The following is an 18,885-nucleotide window of genomic DNA, read 5'->3' as shown; positions in this document are numbered from 1 at the left end:
TGTCTCCTAGGTGGCACTGGTTTACCCAAACAGTGACCCCGCTATGTTCTGGGTTGCATTCTATGGCTGTTTGTTGGCTGAGGTTATCCCTGTGCCTATTGAAGTACCCCTTTCGAAACAAGTAAGGACAATGCTATCGAACTTTGGAGACATCTGATGATGTTTTTTTAATTGGAGAGGCAGCCAAATGAATGAGAGTGCGTTCTCTGTCACCCAGTTTCATCCATGGGACAAATTAAATTGTAAATATGGTTCAATCTTGTTGCAAGACAAAAAATATGTGTGCTGAACATATTGGATTTTTGTCCTGCGGTGGCCAGCTGTTTCTTATAAAAGCTTCTGTGCATTTAATAGGCTGTACCTTGCAATGTCGCCACATCATGCAACGACAATTCGTACTTTGTATCACCCCAAAAACAGTGGCCGAGACTCACCACTCTTGTAATGTTATGACATGCTGCTAGTATGAATAGTGCAGCGACAGAATGTGGGAGGAAACTGGAGTACCCGGAGAAAACCCACGCAGGCATGGGGAGAATATGCAAACTCCACACAGGAAGGCCAGAGCCAGAATCGAACCCTGCACCTCTCCGCTGTGAGGCCAACGGGCTAACCAGTCGACTACTGGGCCACCAAAGATGATATCAAAATATAAAAGCACCACACTTATGTTGCATTTTATTTGCACTTCATAAAAGCTTTGTCAGAGCTGGTCAGAAATTCTGGACAGGCCGACTGCGGCCTGCTGTGTCTGTCCTATAGATTTGTACAGATTAATAATCCATGATATTTATCAAATGTTGTTTCTCTCCATAGGATGCAGGCAGCCAGCAGATTGGCTTCCTCTTGGGCAGCTGTGGTGTCAGTCTGGCACTGACCAGCGAAGTGTGTCTCAAAGGGCTGCCCAAGACACCAAATGGAGAGATCATCCAGTTCAAAGGTCAGGCAGCCTCGGTTCGATCGTCAATATGTACCACTGGCCCTGTATTGCTCCTGGGGACCAAAACAGAGATCATCATCTAAAAGACTTTACATTGTTGTGTTGAGATTTGCTCAGGTGGCCTTTTTGCGTGATGTTGCTCTTCATCACTTCTCCCCTACACCTTGTGTCAAGCTAAAACTTGTTCACCTTCCCCAGGATGGCCAAGAATGAAATGGGTGGTGACAGACACAAAGTACCTGACCAAACCTTCCAAAGACTGGCAGCCCCATATTCCCACCGCCAACACAGACACGGCCTATATCGAGGTAGGTCAAGGTCATCTTTATTGTTTGTTTATGTTTATTGTTACTATATGGTATTATGTATGTATTCGCTTCTAAAATCTCACAAATGTGGTTGTCCTCCACTCCGTGTTGTTTGTGTGTGTTTCCAGTACAAAGCCAGTAAGGAGGGGACCGTGATGGGAGTGGCTGTGTCCAAGATCTCCATGCTGACTCACTGTCAAGCCCTGACACAGGCTTGTAACTACTGTGAAGGTCAATATACGATAGTAGTTACACTTGCTGGCAATTCGAAGAAGTACGGAAAATGTGTGTTTAAAAAAAAAAATGGTGCCCCTCATGCTTCCCTCTCACTCGGTCTCGCTCTCCCACTCCCTCTCTCACCTATACTTGCAGATTACAGTACAGTAAACCCTCGTGGGGGTTCCAGACTACCCCTGCAATAGACAAAATTCGTGGAAGAGTGACCAAGTATTTATTGTATTTTTTATCTAGTTTTGAGGTTTTATTCATTTATTTATTTATTCAGCGATATGGTTATGCTGTGCAATATGTCCCACTGAGCAAGAAAGACGCCTTCTCATTAAGGCCACTCCTATCCTGTCTGGAAGAAATCAAAACCTGGATGGCACAAAATTTCTTGAGATTCAATGAAAAGAAGACAGAGGTGATATTGTTTGGTCCCAGTGGCCCTTGTACATTCCATCCTGTAGACTTGGGCCCCCTGTCTCCTTATCTTAAGTCAACAGTCTCAAACTTGGGCCTTAAACTGGACAGTGATTTCAAACTCGATCGGCAAATTGGTGCCGTTGTTAAATCCGGCTTCTTTCACCTTAGACAGCTGGCCAAAATAAAACCTCTCCTCTCACATGAACACTTTGAGACAGTAATTCATGCCTTTGTCACATCCCGGCTTGATTACTGCAATGCCCTTTACTTTGGAGTCAGCCAGTCCTCCATTAAGCGCCTTCAGCTGGTCCAGAATGCCGCTGCTCGCCTCTTGACTGGTACTCGTAAGAGGGAGCACATAACTCCTACTCTGGCATCCCTTCACCGGCTCCCCATTCATTTTAGAGTTATTTTCAAGATCCTCTTATTTGTTTTCGAATCTCTGAATAATCTCGCGCCACCTTACCTCTCTGAGCTCATCCGCCCCTACACACCTGCCCGGCGCCTCAGGTCTGTGGACCAGACATTATTAGAAGTACCAAGAACTAAACTGAGGCTTAGAGGGGATCGAGCCTTTTCTGTTGCTGGTCCCTCTCTCTGGAATGACCTCCCACTGAACATTCGGCAAGCCTCCTCGCTGCCCATCTTCAAAACCCTCCTCAAAACTCACTTGTATTCTTTGGCATTCGACTCAGCATGACTTAGATTTGTTCCTGGTTTTACTGTTTGGTGCTTTCTACCGCCTTTATTATTGATTTGTCTTACTGTTTATTGTACATGTTAAATTGCTCCATGTACAGCACTTTGTATGCAGCGATGGCTGTTTGAAAGTGCTCTATAAATACTGTTGACTTGACTTGACTTGAATATACAGTGTATGCATGTGAGGTGCAGGTATTATTTTTTCAAACTTGGGGTCACCAGACTACACTACAGTATCTATGACGCGAAATGTGTATTTGCCTTTAAAAGGCAGACCTGGCCTCTTTGACGACATGGAAGTGAGCCAATGAGGATATATAGTTGGTCGGCACCGAAGTGGCTTTAGCATTAGCCACTGTGTGTGCAGAGTGGCACTCTCAGTTGAGGCCGTTGACAGCTTGGCTCCGTGTGCCTGTGTTTTGTCACCATTTGTTCAAGAAGGCGATTGAATGAGCAACAGCGCCCGTTTCCATCCTCCCTCTCACCAAACCATCTTTATGGATTACAATTCATTAGCTAGGGCGGCCCGGTAGTCCAGTGGTTAGCGCGTCGGCTTCACAGTGCAGAGGTAGCCCTGCTTGTGTGTGTATCTCCCATTCGCTGTTGTTCGATTCCAGCTCCGGCCTCCCTGTGTGGAGTTTGCATGTTCTCCCCGGGCCAGCGTGGGTTTTCTCCGGTGCTCCGGTTTCCTCCCACATTCCAAAAACATGCATGGCAGGCTGATTGGACACTCTAAATTGTCCCTAGGTGTGAGCCCTGCGATTGGCTGGCAACTGATTCAGGGTGTCCCCCGCCTACTGCCCGGAGACGGCTGCGATAGGCCCCAGCACCCCCCGCGACCCTAGTGAGGATCAAGCGGTTCGGAAAATGGATGGATGGAATTCATTAGCCCTGCTTGTGTGTGTATCTCCCATTCGCTGTTTCTGCTTATTGTTTCAGGTGAGACTCTGGTCAACGTGCTGGACTGCAAAAAGGACATGGGCTTGTGGCATGGCGTCTTAACGGTAAGATAAATAGTACCATTTGTCCGCTATAGACTTTAGACTGGTGGGAAGTCCCAACTTTGACAATGTGTATGTGGTCCTTCCAGAGTGTCATGAATAGAATTCATACCATTACTGTGCCGTATTCCGTCATGAAAGCCTGTCCCATGTCCTGGGTGCAGAGGGTGCACATTCACAAAGGTTTGGCTTCATCACTCTTATGATGGTTGTCTGTCTATTGTTTGTCAGTGCACATTATGTTTCTTGTCATCTCACAGCTCGCGTGGCCTTAGTGAAGTGCCGTGACCTTCATTGGGCAATGATGGCTCACAAAGATCAGAGGGACACCAACCTGTCCACCATACGAATGCTGATCGTAGCTGATGGAGCAAACCCTTGTGAGTCACATCCCATTTTTTTACGATTATCTCAATTTTTTTTGTTTGTTTGCTGATATTTGACCCTTTCCCCATTCTAAAAAAGTATTTATTTATTTATTTGGTGTGGGGTTTTTTTGTTTGTTTGTCTGTGCGATTAGGGTCTGTGTCGTCATGCGATGCCTTCCTGAATGTGTTCCAGTCTCACGGTCTAAAGCCTGAGGTGATCTGTCCATGCGCCACCTCGCCCGAGGCCTTGACGGTGGCCATTCGCAGGTACAATATGTCCAGCTTCTCCCACATGCGGAAAAGGGGAAAGACATATAGTTGCACGCTCTACTGGCTGTGCTGATTTTCACCTGTCAAATCTTGCCTTGTGTGTATTCCCAAGCCGACTTCAACACTTTTCCTCTCATGCACATCAGAGGTTGTCAAAGGTCAAAAGCGCCATTGGCAAGGTTGCACCTTATTTTGCACTTAGATGGAATTGTATGATATGCCACACTTGCTTATAATTAGGGTTGTCCCGATCTGATCATGTGATCAGAACCTGACCGTTCACATGATTTTCAGATGATCGGTATCGGCTGTAAATCTCAACCTTTTAAATTTTCACGATTTATAACGGTCACAGTGATAAAATAACTCACACTTTTTTTGATTGAGCAGCACTAACTTAGTTTTACCTGTATATTACACAGTGTAAGGTTTCAGTTTCGTTTGGTAGCTTGTATAAAGTAGAGGTCGAAAACAAAATCCACTTTGCATGATTGCTAGGATTCCCCAAAAATGTTTTTTTTTTTTTTTTTTTAATGCTGCAACTTCTGAAGCCCAGGTGTGCCGCACTATTTGTTGTAATATGACCTGCCCTAACCCCCCCCCCCCCCCCCAAAAAAAAGAGGCCACATGTTACCTCTTTGGAGGGAAGTTGGCAACCAAAACAAAGTCACTGCCTGATGACGTTGCTTCTCGGCGACACATAACCATGTCCACACGGAAATGGAGCCAATCCATTTCTTTTGAAAAATTTTTTTTTTAAAGCAAATCAGAACCCTGTGCGATGTAAACATACAGTAAAAGAACAATGTGGAGCATTGCAGGATTGTTTTTTTTTTTTTTTTTAACCCCAGCTTTATATTCAAAGCCAAAACATGCATCTACACCCTCCTTACATCACTTGATATGCCTCAGCTCCACCCGGTTGGCCTCAAGTTGAAAGGGCGCAAACCAAAAACTGTGCATAGATGATGCCTTCACTTACAATCCCGGAACATTAATGTTACGCTATACAGTAAAGTCTGCTATTGTACAATGTAAGAGGACTCAAACAATAATAATAATGACAGTTCAAAGTTTTCAATTTTGTTGTCTTTGTCCACAGAAAGATGACATTGCTCTTATTACAACTAGTCATGTAGAAACGCAGAGGGCTTCCTTCAGAAACGATGTGGTCATCAAAGAACTGCCAGCCGGAAAGACAGTGAAGAAAAAACAAACTTAAGGTTCACTATGAAAAAGAAATGCAGAACCAATGTTACAGAGCAATTAAGTAGACTACTGCATGGGGATTGCCAACCTTTTTGAAACTGAGAGCTACTTCTTGGGAACTAATTAATACGAAGGGCTACCATTTTGATATGCACTTGTGCTCAAACTACTTTTGAATACATGTTAAGAATAAATTTATGATCAGTCACATCTAGACTGTTGTGGTTGTTCTCATCGATTCATGTAATGACAACATGAACCTGTGGTGTTGGGTTCCGTGGTATTGGTGGAAAGCCCATCCTAGCTAACCTGTTGCAAGAACCAGAACACGGGATTTCCCCGCAGAAAACTTGCTCTGCCTGGTGTTAGAGAAGCCGACCAGCTTCATCATAGATATTTTATTTTAGTCAGTGTAAGGTATTTTCATTATTTATTGTTCGGCCCATCATGATTTTTTTTAAACAACAGCATTCGACAAATGTCAACACAACACCTACAGTATCTGTACTGGCAGATTAAAATGATGTATTTTATGTCCTTCCTTTCTTGCTGAACAATTTATCTTTTCCTATTTTTAACTTTCTGTCAGAAACAGTACAGCAAGACTGCGCACGGGCGTGTTTTACTGTATATATTTCATATTAATGCAACACAGAATAAATCACAAAATGATTTATTCAGCAGTGACCTTTCAACAATGCACATTGCCCCCATATATATGCACACACACACATTTTAAAATAAATGCAGTACCCCAAACATTTTAGTGCGAATGGTCATTTTAATGAGAAGACATTTTCAAAGGCCAAAATTCCAACAAGTCTGTACATTACTGGACGTCATAATCTGCTGATGAAAGTTCATTTTGTACTGCGGTTAGCCTCACGTACAGTTGCACAGAAGTACTGTATGTGGTATCTGAGCCTGTAGCCAGGTTTCCGTGATTGATAAATGCAACAGTCAAGAATTTAGCAACGATTTTCTGCCAGTCCTACTTCCAGATCAACTGTTTTGTGTGTTATCGGTCTGGCATCAGAGGCAGAGGCTCAGCAGTGGAGTTTGAGTGGTTAGAATTTACCATAGCCTTACGATAGCCTATCTCTGCTGCCTCGCTTTTGTTAATGTTGCTTCAGCCACCTCCGATGCCTGCAAATCCTGACAAAACATTCACGCAGGTCCTGCTGGTCACGCACATGCTCATCCAGCATGTTGAAAGTGCAGCAAAAAGTCCCAAGAACTCATCAATTTGTACTGCAATCCATTCTCGGTTAAGTCCATACGATGATCATGTCCAGCAGTCAATGTAAAATCCAGTTGAAAAGAAAAATGCTGGATTAGTTCATCATCACACTCTGGCGTCCAATTGCATGACCGCTGGGCCGGGTGACCGCCGAGGCTGGGACACTCATTCAAGTGAACTCAGCCAGCGGTGCGTGCACTCATGAAAATTGTTATCCAAGCTTCAATATTTACAAAGTATAAACAAAGAATTGAGGATATGTTGGTTATGTGCTGACAAAGTATGATTGTTTTCTGTCGCCACATGGTCAAATTTGGGAAATTCGATCACTTCTCCCGCCGACTCTGCTGCAGACCTGGGGCGCGAGGAGCTCCTCTGCCAGCCAGGGCCATCCTCTCCATGGGTGGACTGAGCCACGGTGTGATCAGAGTGAACACGGAGGACAAGAATTCGGCTCTCACTGTTCAAGATGTCGGCCACATTATGCCTGGAGGTTCGTCTGTGACCGTGGCTGCGTGCACTAACTACCGGCAAAATCCTAACACAAAGTGATACTTGCCCAGAGTTGATCCATCCATCATATATATTTCAGCTCTGATGTGCATCGTGAAACCAGATGGCTCTCCTCAGATGTGCAAAACTGACGAAATAGGAGAGATTGTGATCAGCTCCCGAGCGGGGGGCACCATGTACTACGGTCTTCCTGGGGTCACCAAGAACACTTTTGAGGTCTGTCAAAGCTCAAGTTGAAGCGATTTTCTCAAAATGATCTTTTTCTCCTCCAAAAACTCTTAGAAAAGCGGAACCCAGCACATTTATTTGAAGGCACATCTTTGTAAGCAGAAATTCTCATAACCATGTGTGGAAAGTGCATTTCAGAACACGTGGGAAAGTAAAATTGAGTATAAATAATTCCCCAAAATAAATAAGCCTGGCTGCAAATGGTGCCTCTTTAGTCAAGTTTGATGAAGTTGTGACCCTTCTTAGGTTTTTATGTCAATTTAACTTCAACTCTACTTTGCAGTTGTGTTGAGGGGCAGTGATACAAAACGCTGCTCGTACTAGATAGACGCATTTTACCGATTGCAGTATCATGGACAATTGGAGGGTGCCCAGTTGGATACACTGTCATCTACCCCAATCTAATGTTTTGCCACTTTAGGTGATCCCTGTCAACCAGTCTGGAGCACCTTTAGGGGAAGTTCCCTTTACCCGAACTGGATTGCTTGGATTTGTTGGCCCAGTAAGTCCCACGCACCGAGAAATAAAGTGCTGACATTAAGTGTACGTTTCGTAGGTGCTGAGGTGCTCCTTCTGTTCTTTCCCCAGGGCAGTCTGGTATTCGTTGTGGGCAAGATTGAGGGGTTGCTGATGGTGAGTCGGCGACGCCACAACGCCGACGACTTAGTGGCCACCGCTCTCGCCGTGGAGCCTGTCAAAACAGTTTACAGGGGGAGGTGAGGCCCTACCTGCTTGTTAACATGAAACGTGTAATACTAATGTGTAATGTGTGTGTGTTTTCGTCTGTCCGACTGTGTCTAGGATCGCCGTCTTTTCAGTGACTGTTTTTTACGATGAAAGGATCGTGATCGTGGCAGAGCAACGGCCTGATGCCAGTGAGGAGGACAGCTTCCAGTGGATGAGTCGAGTCCTGCAGGTATGTCACGGTCTCTCTCTCTCTCTCTCTCTCTCTACCAATGGGAACGTCTCAGATGTTTGATGATCCATCCCCTTTTATGGTGAAATGTTATTTTTGGAAGTGACATAATGTGCTTTGTATGATGTAAGCCATTAATGTACTTGACCTCATTTTATCTAGCATCAACGAAGGAACTCTGCTTGCATGTCTCTTTGTGTTTTTGTGGCACTTGTTTTGGAGTGATAGTGAGTGAAAAATATTCCCAAGAAATTTGTGTGAAGTAAGCAGACTCGTATCTAAGCAGTAGGCTGAGGATACAAGGAAACGACTTTCACTGTAGTGCTGGTACTTGTTTTCATTTGGGAAGTTTGTAGTTCCTGTTTGTTGTTCCATAGCAGTTGGCTTGATTAGACTGGATTGCGCTGCTTTTTGTGAACTTTCAATTTGAATCTTCCGTGCATTTGATTGTGATGTTTCCCAAGAAGCAGCACTGAGTGCAACTGCTACATTAGCTTCTCACACTCGCTGCTATTTAGCTACTGACTATAGCCAGCTGCCATATGATGGACATTGCTTGAGAGCTTTATGTCTAGTCTTGCGTCATTAGTGGCTGGCTTTGCATAATATAAAAAAAAAGGGAGATGCTAATTGAGTTTCTTTACCCCTCCCCATTCAGCATTAAAGCAATGAGAGGGTTTCAACAATGTAGATTAGCACCGCAGTGTATGTCATGATGCACATTCTCCCCACAGGCCATCGACAGTATCCACCAGGTGGGTTTATACTGCCTCGCACTGGTGCCTGCCAATACCCTTCCAAAGACACCCCTCGGCGGCATCCACATCTGCGAAACCAAGCAGAACTTCCTGGAAGGAAACCTGCACCCTTGCAACATCCTCATGTGCCCGCACACCTGCGTCACCAACATGCCCAAACCACGGCAGAAACAGCCTGGTGAGTTTGTTGAATGAAACCATTCAACTCCTCAACTGAATGATGGTGTTGCCAAAAATGGTCGGATCTGATCTGTGCAGTGGACGTTGGTCCAGCATCAATGCTGGTGGGCAACCTAGTGGCAGGGAAACGTATTGCCCAGGCAATCGGCAGAGAACTGGGTGTGGTGGAGGACCAGGATTTGATTCGAAAGGTAACACACAAAACACAACATTGACCGTGTTCATATCTGTTGCACTAGGTTAGACATACAGTACATATACGAATATGAAAGTAACTAAACCGGGCCTTTCTTACAGCATTACACCACATAAAACATCCTAACTGGGTGCACATGCTGTATGTTGTATAGTCATGAGGACAAGAAGAGAGGAAACCTTTACATACCTGCGATTTAGCTAATTAGACACACATTCATTAAGTTTCTAAGACATAATCAACTTTTCAATTGGAGAGTCGGGTCACCGGGGATCAGTGCTGGAAAAGCCAACGTCTAATCATTTTTTCTTCAATGGGTAAAGAGCAGTCTTTTGTTCATTCACTTTTCAGTATTCGAGGAGCAGTCATATTTATTGATGCAATCCAGGGGGAAACTATCAAAAAAGAATAAGGACCAGAAAACAAGCCTATTTGTGTTCACCCCGGTCCAAATATAATTTGGCAGTTTGTTAGGGACCTTTTCTTGATGATGTCTTACCATCCACCTCTTGTCATTCTACCTTTATTCTCACTTTGGGTTGGCATTTAGCTCTGTATGTGGCCCACAGTGATGGTAAGCATTTAGTCTGACCCCCGCTCCCGGTGCTTCTGCTGCTTGTCAGTCAAAACGTGCTTTCTGCCGTCTTGAAGTCCTCCAAGCCCCATGATAAGCGGTACAGATCAGCCAGCAGGGGTCCACACGCATTCACTGACAAAACTGTACCGTATATGGTGAGTCAGAGGTTAAAAAAAAGGTGTTCATATATACTTCTCATTATCAGCTGTCACAAGCGCAGCATCAAATGAGTTAAGTCGACTTTTCATGTTCAGGAAAAGCAAATTTCAAAGTATTCCAATGACATCGTTACTGACGGTTTTGGTGTGCACCTCTGCTTGCTGTGACGCTGTGTGTGGCATGGCTTTGATGAGTGGTCTAAGCAGCTCTGTCTGCATGACCCCGCTCGACCACCACCAAGGGACACCTTACCCTCCTCGCTTCGTGCCCTGCCCCCCATGTTTAAAAGTCTCTTGCGCTTGGCGTCGAGAGACCAGAGGACGGAATTTATTTATTTATTTTTTTTCCTTCTTAGAGTGACAGTCACATGATACTATTGTAAATAAAGTGATGGCAAATACATTACACGCGTACTTATTTATTTTGGTTCACTCAAGGGAAGTTATGGTAACCCAAAAGAGACAAAAGATATACAGTGTTTATACTGTATTCGAAAAGCGGTGTCGAAGAATTGTCACGAATGGATATGAATGAATAACAACGTGTCTTGTCGTGTCTGATTGCTTGACACAAAGTTGACAATGAAGAAATCATTTCTGCAGTGACTTGATTTGAAATACTGCTACTGGTTACTCTAAAATGGTTCAATGATTTGTTGTTTACGATGATACTAATGCAGCGTGTTATACCGGAGACAAATTCCTTGTGTGTTCTACATACTTGGCCAATAAAGATGATTCTGATTCTGATTCTGATTCTGAAAATGACTAAGAAAATAGATGCTGCACTACCGGTATATTTAAACCTCCAGAACATTAATGCTCTGATAGTTACTGCTTAATATGCCAATGTTGTGGATGTGTGTTGGGTTATGGTGGCTCTGAACCGTGCATGTTTTTTTTCTTTTTTTTTTAATGTTTGTATTGGCCATGCCCATTTTGCAAAGCCTACTGCCGTATACTATATGGCTTGTTAGCAGGTGCAGATGGTCCCAGCATGACCTGGCAAACCAACCTTCTCCGCACACCGCTACCCTCCTGTTGTGCGTGTGCGCCTCTGAGCGAGCATTCACAAACAACCTCCACATATTTACTGTGATGTTTAGAGGGTTGTTTTTATTTCATGTCTGTCTGTTTTACATGTGCTTTGATATACCGATAATCCATCCATATAAAAGTCTATTCCTCTCCCTTTCAGCACCAGTTCTTATCTGACGCACTGCAGTCGAGAGCCCAGACCGACCCGGACCATATTCTCTATGTGCTGCTAAATGCAAAGGTAGAGTAAACAAGTACTAAGCCACCTTAATCATCTCTGAAAGAAGATGACACGAATAATGACTGAATGGGTATTGTGCTTGTCAGTCTTGTACGAGTAACACAATGGAAGTATCACCTTTTGCTTTAATGCAACAGTAATGGAAGGTGTTACTTATCAGGGATGAGATTTTTCCACTTTTTGGCGGAATTCCGCTTTTTTTCCAGTCGAAATGGACCCATTTTATATTGTTCCAAATCCGTAAAAAAATTCTGGAGTGGGGCGGTCCGGACTTGTCTTCGGCAGATTCGGGGCTCGTAATGTTTACAAGTAACGTTTGCAAGCATCCATTTTGAATCCCGTTTTTTATCGCGAAGCGTTAGTTTGTCGTTACTTCCTATATGGGCTCAAACCAATGTCTTACTTGTTGTGATTGGTCGCTATATCGGCAAATGCAAATCACAACCAATCCGTGTTCGCCTTCCTAAACCCCTTGCTCGCGAATGCCGAATGTTATCGAGACTCGCGACGAAGCTAAAGTGTGTCAGATAGATGCGGATCTGAAAAACACGTTTCGATGGGACTGGTTGGATAGAAAGATGACGGTGTCCCCAGTAGGAAACAGTAAAGAGGAACCATTGTGCTTGTGTCGGATTTCGTGAAAAAGCTCGATGTCGCCGGTAAAGCTCTGTGTACAGTGTGTGACGATGTCATTCTATACGGATCGAGAGGATGGAAAGCTTTACAGAGTCACGCAACCTTGGTGAAACACTGAAATCAGACATCTCTACTGATAAGTAACTACTCGATCTCAAGCGCTTTTAGACAGCCTGGAGCAGGGGTGTCAAACTCATTTCACATGGGGGGCCACATATGGCCTCGGTAGATGTCAAGTGGGCCGGACCATTAAAATGATACCATACTTTGCTATAAATAACCAAAACAATATGTCTTTCCTTTGTTTTGGTATAAAGAAGAACAAGAACATTAGGAAAATGTTGAAATTTAATGAACATATCTTTTACAAAACATTTCATGAAGCACCTTAGATTTCTTTAGACAAATGTGCAATTTACTTTTATCATTCACATATATGCATTGCAACTGATCCCACTGATTGTACAAACTTTAACAAGTAATTGGTATTGAAAAATATAGTAATGCACTTTAAGATTAAACGAGATTTATAAAGAAAGGAAGTTTTAAACCATTTACACGTGCATATAAAATCTAAATGTAATCCCTGCCTACACCTTCCAAACTAAGGAGAGTGCTATTAAATGTGTAGATGTGAGAGTGCTATTGATAGCGTCTGCTGTCATGGGTCTGTCTCAGTGACGGACTGAGGCTGCTGTTATCTTCTGATCTGATCAAAACAGTGTCCCCCAGCGGATACTCAATGAATTGCACCTTATTAAAAATATGAATTCTGTGTCTTTTATGTATTTTTTCACTTTTAAATTATCCTGTGGGCCTGATTGAACCTCCTTGCGGGCCGGTTCCGGCACGCGGGCCATATGTTTGACACCACTGGCCTGGGGCATGTGTAAAAACAAGAGGAGTTGGCTAAAAAGAGAGTGGAAAAAGACGGAAAGAACCAATAAGCGTTTAGCGCTTGCTAAAAAGCTTAAAAGGAAGAGAAAATAAAGTATTCTACCTCATGAAACTGTATAATGTTGTTTATACTGTAAATAGGCATCCACTTTATATAATAAAATACATTCATAACCCATATATAGTAAACAGTGTGGGACTTCGCTATCACTGTATGAGGTAAGAATCAACAGCTTTTTTTAAAATCCCATTTACACAACACTTTATGAATACAAGTAATGAGCAAATCTTAAATATGGCAGGGAATGTGTTTCCTTTTTTAGTTTTGATTTTGAGCAGCAAATTTGAAGTTACATGTTGGTGCTCACCAAGAATGCATAAGCAAAATTGCACAAATTTTCACTTGAAAGAAGAGTGAACAATCTTGGGATTTTTTTTCTGTTAAAGTTTCAAATAGTGTGTAAATTGAATACACTTCATCTTCAGCATGTTTAGAGCCACTTTTGTAAGTGGCCCCGACCCACGTCCCGGCCACGCCCCTTTCTGCTTTTTCCATCACTCGCGACTCTCATCCCTGACTAATACAGTTATGCTTACCTTTAGACACCTTAAACTCTCAATGACACGTTACAGTGCATTTGAACTTTCTTTTTTCAATTGAATATCAATGTGTGGAATGTAAAATGTGTCAATTTTAAAATTATCCACGAGTTCATTCATTCAGTCATTCTACATGCATCCATTTAAGTCCTGTCTGTGCTCTATGACATCATGAAACGGCTTTATGCTGTGGTCAGACCAAACTCATGCTGAATGTTTCGAGCTGTGTGTTGCCATACTGCAAGGCTGGCCAACCAGTCAGAGACTAAGAGCCAATTTTTTTTACTGTGTTACTGCAAAGAGCCGTGCGCGCGTGCACACACACACACACACTTTTTTGTCCAAAGATCGACTTTTGGAGCGACCAACCTCCCACGATCGACCCGATCGTGCACGTGCAAGCATATGAAAACACACACACACACACACACCACCATGCACGCCACGACGAGCAACAGCCGCAACTCCCGAACATAAATTAAACCTAAAGACACAAACACACAAATCTTTGTTCTTTTCCCCCATTTCCTCCTCCCACTGCTCGCAGTCGACTTGGGACCAGTCTGCTGGCTCTTGGTCGATTGCGATCGACGTATTGGGCACCCCTGCCTTAAAAACAGAGGAAAATCGCTGACTATCTTAGCACTTAGCACCTAGCACCGTTGTCTGCGCATGAGCGGTGATTCAGTCATCTGATTGGTTGCCTCTATGTCAATCAAGTAACGGAATTGATGATAGGCTGACGTAGTACGTTTTGTGTATTAAGCACCGTTGTTTAAATGGCAGCGCCATCGCCGAGGCGTTTTCGACAATTGTCGTGTGAAAGCCCGGGAGCCGCATGGAACCAGCCAAAGAGCCGCATGCGGCTCGCGAGCCGCGGGTTGGCCACCCCTGACCTACTGTATACAATCAATGCAGTTTGTGCAGTCAGGCACAGTTGCCAGCAGGGAGGAGCGGGTGAAGCGTTGGAAGTGAAAGTTTGGATTGGATTTTGGATTGGATACAACTTTATTGTCAAATGTGCTGTATGTGTAACATAGAGCACAGATCAAATTTCTTCCCTCTGAAGACAAAATAAAACAAGAGGAGCCGCTGCGGGTGTCCGCGCCGCCATCAAAAGAAAGTTAAAAAATGACAAAATAAATCAATAAGCCAATCGGTGTCGTTATTATGTCACACGTAGCAGCAGCACAAGCATAGCCACACAGCCAAACAAAATTAAAAAAAGAAAACAAGACACCGACAGCATGGTAAACTAAAAACAAGGTGGGACAAAATCATTGTGGTCTCTTGGCCACAGCCAGCTAGCTGCCAATAGCAGCCAGGACCGAGCCAAAGGGCAGCAGGAGGAAGGTGGCATATCTGGCGAATGTTTTGACTTAACGTATTTATAGATGTTGAACTGTCAAACAAGATAGCATTGAAGCGGCCAAGATAATAACACGACCACCAGTCACCAGATTGACGAGCGAGATTCAAACTTCTTGTTCCCCCGTGAACAAAAGCACGCGAGGCAAGTGGGGCGACGTGAAATTTCGTGTTTGGTCTCAACCCACTGTGGGTGTTTTCTTCTGTAGATCTAACATCATTGGGTGGGAGACATGGCAATCATTGTAACAGCACTCCTGATTGTTGGTGTGAAGTCATTTCATGCAGGATTATGATGCAGACCAATATAATCACATACCGCCTTGCAAGTTAATGTGACTATCATTTCTGTTCAGGAGCATCATCATTATTTTTTTAAAATAATAACACTGGTCAACACATTTTTTAAATCAGAGATGCAACTAAACTTATTGAGATGAATTTTTCACGCTGGTTCAGAATCTACCTACTCTTTTTCTTTTGCATATTTGGTTTGCATGAAAATAATCTAATATGTCATATATTCATATTCATGGACTAAAGCTTAAGTTGAGCAACAGCTAGAATCTGACCGTTCCTGGCTGAGAAGAGCATTGCCATGCTGGAAAAACATCCCTATTCACCTGACCTGGTTCTGTTTGAAAGTCGGGCATTTATTTTGGATTGAAACATGTTTTGTTTTTGTGACACCACTCCTGGAACATTTCTGACACACTGAATATAAGAGAATAGTCGTCGTACGAACATAATTCTGTCGATATGATGCCGGATGAGGGTTAATTGTACTTTTTCTGTTTTGGCTGCAGGGGGTGGCAGTGTGCACGGCCACCTGTGCTCAGCTTCACAAGAGGGCGGAGAAAATCACAGCCACCCTTATCGAGCGAGGAGGTCTCAACACCGGCGACAACGTGGTGCTGCTTTATCCTCCAGGTGAACATGTGCATCATCATGAAATGTAAACACACCATCGATGAGCTTCCCTGTTAGAGCACGAACGTTGAGGCGGTTGCTCCTACAATACAGTGCTACTTTATTTTGCTCCGAGTTGGAATAAACTCTTGATCACCTTTCTAGCCGACCAAATAATGAATGATAAGTTCGTGACCAGGATCTCATGAACAGATGGACCCTGTCGTGTGTTTAGTGAAAAAGTTGGGCTACGGTATTTGTACTTGGCGATGTTTCTTCTGCATGTGCCACATACACGGATTTGCCACATGTAGTGACAAGCTGGCTTGGTGATGAAGTGCGCCAAAAATGGAAATACGAATGATGATTTTACTTCATCGTAAAGGAGCCTTCATTTTCTCTTCAGACTCGGGACTGTTTGACGACAAGTAGCCACTGGCCTCATTGCAGAGCCATACATAGCTTCCACCCATGTCCTCATGGTAGCGAAAGCAGGTTGAGCAATGGCTCATTTGTGTGAAACGGTCTAAGCTGCAAAACTGTGTGTTCTGTAATTCTCGATTGTGTGTTTTAATGTAAAGATGTCACATTAAAACAAGTGGGAACCAATGCATTGTCTCCTTGAGTCGATTAAGTGATTCAAGTAATATTATTATCTGCATTATGTTAATAGCCTGTATATCTTCCTTCTGCATGCAGGCATTGACCTGATAGCTGCCTTCTATGGCTGCCTCTATGCCGGCGTCATCCCTGTGACTGTGAGGCCGCCCCACCCACAGAATCTGGCTGCCACTCTCCCCACTGTCCGCATGATCATTGACGTGAGTCGGTGCCACCTTGGTCCCGAAACATATTTGATCACTGGCTATTATTTGTTTGAGAGTGTGTGGGTGTGTGGGTAATTGCTTGCTGTGTGTTCCAGGTGAGCAAAGCAGCCTGCATCCTGACCACTCAGCCACTCATGAGGATCCTCAGGTCCCGGGAAGCTGCCGCCAGCGTGAATGTCAAAACATGGCCCACCATCATCGACACAGGTGGGCCATTTGCATGTGCTCGCAGGGTAACGGATTAAAAAAACTTTTTTTTCTAAGTGGAACCTCAATTTAATTGGGGGGGGGGGGGTGGCAGGTGTTCTCTGTTTCAGCCGAGTGACCATTTCCATTGAAGTCCTTTTCATTTCTGTTGGCCTAAAAACATCCAATACCGTACAAAATTGTTAATTTGTACTTTGTTGTAGCCCACCATTTTCCACAACAGTACATAATTATTACAAATAAATATTTTTTAAAAGTGTTTTAAAAGTTTTCTCCTCTTAGATGATCTACCCAGAAAGCGGCCACCGCACATCTATAAGCCCCCAACAGCCGAGATGTTGGCTTACCTGGACTTCAGTGTGTCTACCACAGGCATGTTAACTGGAGTAAAGGTAACGATTTGCACACTTTGAGTTAAAATACATACTTTAAATTGTAGATGAGCTAAATAATTGTGACCAATACTGTATATACAGTTCTGCCTTGAACAATTTGACAATATTGTTGAACCAAAGTATCACTGTAAAATAATTGGGAAAACATCATGACACCTCAGGAGTTGCACCTCACTAAACCTCGAAGATGATGCCCAGCAGCCATTTTGATGACTGACCACCAGTGTAATAATAGTTTGGGAATTTACATTAGAGTTCATTTTAATTTCATTTTGAGCTTTGCTTTTTTTCCACAGTTTTTTTTAAATTACCGGTAGTTTTTTATTTAATTATTTTTTTATTTACTTTTTTTTTTAATGCTTCCGTTTTGTTTTGCCTTATTTTTTTTTTTTTAGTATTAGTTTCTTTTTAATGTGTGTATTTCTTTAGTGCAATATTCTAAAAAACGGTGTGTATTGTGCTGTAAAAATGTGTTTTAATGGGCGACCTAAACAAACACCGATCTTGAATATTTTTAACCCTGAAACTACATTTAATTGCATTTCAATTGAATTACAATACAAAACAATTTTTAAAATATTGTAATTGTAGTATTCGTCGTGAGGCCATTCAATCCTTTGCTCAAGTTCGGTGGACTTCAAACTAGTACCTGGACGGCTTGCACTAACAGCTCCAGCGGTTTGTGTGCGCACTGTGACTTCATTTGCATGCAGATGATACCGGACGGCCACCGATAGGAATAGAAGTTGACATATAGGCTACGTGAGTTGGGGAAATGTTCCCATTAAAGTCAATAATAATAAATAAAATATGTCAAACCCATTTCTAAAATGACTTTCAGGAAGTTTACTTATTTGCTATTGCTAACATTACAGCATGTGAACAAAGAGACCAACAAATAATCTTACCTCTGAAAGATTATTCCAAGTTTCCCCGTTGTGATTATACAACATTGTGTGTACCGGTGTGCAAGTGTCCTTGTTATTTTGGTTTTAGTGAAGTGCACAACCGTGAAATGTGCTGACTCCTTGCCCCCACTGAATGTAGCTCAAGGAGGCATGTCATCTGTACTTTATGTCTGTGGTACCGGACAGTTGAAGTGCTTTGGTGGTATATGCAAACTCCTTTTTACACTGTTTGCACAAAACAGGCCAGCGTTTTGTTCACATGGAAACTGTGCTCGTCCACTTTCTATGGCAGACTTGAACAACTCGTGAATGCCAATTGGTGCAGCTTATAAGCGAAAACATTTCAATCCTGCTTCCTTCTTAGGAAGGATGAAAACGTATAGTCGCATGTTTTGGTACCCTATGAGCTGTGTCTTCAGATGGTGAAGCAATTAGCAATCTTGAAATCTCAGCCACCTGGCGTTGAAATGCCTGTCATTACAAGTCCAAATGAAATGAATACAATCATTTACATCGAACCTTAATTGTGTACTGTGCCAACCATCGGCGGGCCGGATTAAAAAGACCAGCGGGCCGGATCCGGCCCGCGGGCCGTAATTTGCCCCGGTCTGCTCTTAAGGCATATCAGTGCCCACACAGTAATGAAGTTG

General features: G+C 43.3%; 1 protein-coding gene across 1 annotated transcript in view; it reads left to right on the top strand.

Moving 5' to 3' along the window:
• dip2ba (DIP2 acetate--CoA ligase B (putative)a) overlaps window positions 1-18,885 on the top strand; it is an 80,775-nt gene that overhangs the window by 48,533 nt on the left and 13,357 nt on the right. The window contains exons 10-29 of the mRNA XM_086128133.1: window positions 11-121; window positions 817-940; window positions 1,139-1,248; window positions 1,377-1,479; window positions 3,535-3,599; window positions 3,686-3,779; window positions 3,857-3,976; window positions 4,117-4,231; window positions 7,037-7,176; window positions 7,276-7,412; window positions 7,846-7,926; window positions 8,013-8,140; window positions 8,226-8,340; window positions 9,075-9,276; window positions 9,357-9,469; window positions 11,408-11,488; window positions 15,796-15,919; window positions 16,598-16,719; window positions 16,821-16,932; window positions 17,215-17,324. Of these exons, the coding sequence (XP_085984259.1) occupies window positions 11-121; window positions 817-940; window positions 1,139-1,248; window positions 1,377-1,479; window positions 3,535-3,599; window positions 3,686-3,779; window positions 3,857-3,976; window positions 4,117-4,231; window positions 7,037-7,176; window positions 7,276-7,412; window positions 7,846-7,926; window positions 8,013-8,140; window positions 8,226-8,340; window positions 9,075-9,276; window positions 9,357-9,469; window positions 11,408-11,488; window positions 15,796-15,919; window positions 16,598-16,719; window positions 16,821-16,932; window positions 17,215-17,324 (2,307 nt within the window). The remainder of the gene's footprint in view (window positions 1-10; window positions 122-816; window positions 941-1,138; window positions 1,249-1,376; window positions 1,480-3,534; window positions 3,600-3,685; window positions 3,780-3,856; window positions 3,977-4,116; window positions 4,232-7,036; window positions 7,177-7,275; window positions 7,413-7,845; window positions 7,927-8,012; window positions 8,141-8,225; window positions 8,341-9,074; window positions 9,277-9,356; window positions 9,470-11,407; window positions 11,489-15,795; window positions 15,920-16,597; window positions 16,720-16,820; window positions 16,933-17,214; window positions 17,325-18,885) is intronic.

The sequence above is a fragment of the Hippocampus guttulatus genome, chromosome 1, assembly GCF_054856545.1.
Source record: "Hippocampus guttulatus isolate MCC_2025c chromosome 1, RoL_Hgut_1.0, whole genome shotgun sequence".
In the NCBI taxonomy this organism is placed as follows: domain Eukaryota; kingdom Metazoa; phylum Chordata; class Actinopteri; order Syngnathiformes; family Syngnathidae; genus Hippocampus; species Hippocampus guttulatus.
Note: the sequence above shows the minus strand (reverse complement) of the source record. Positions and strands in the feature narration are given on the sequence as shown.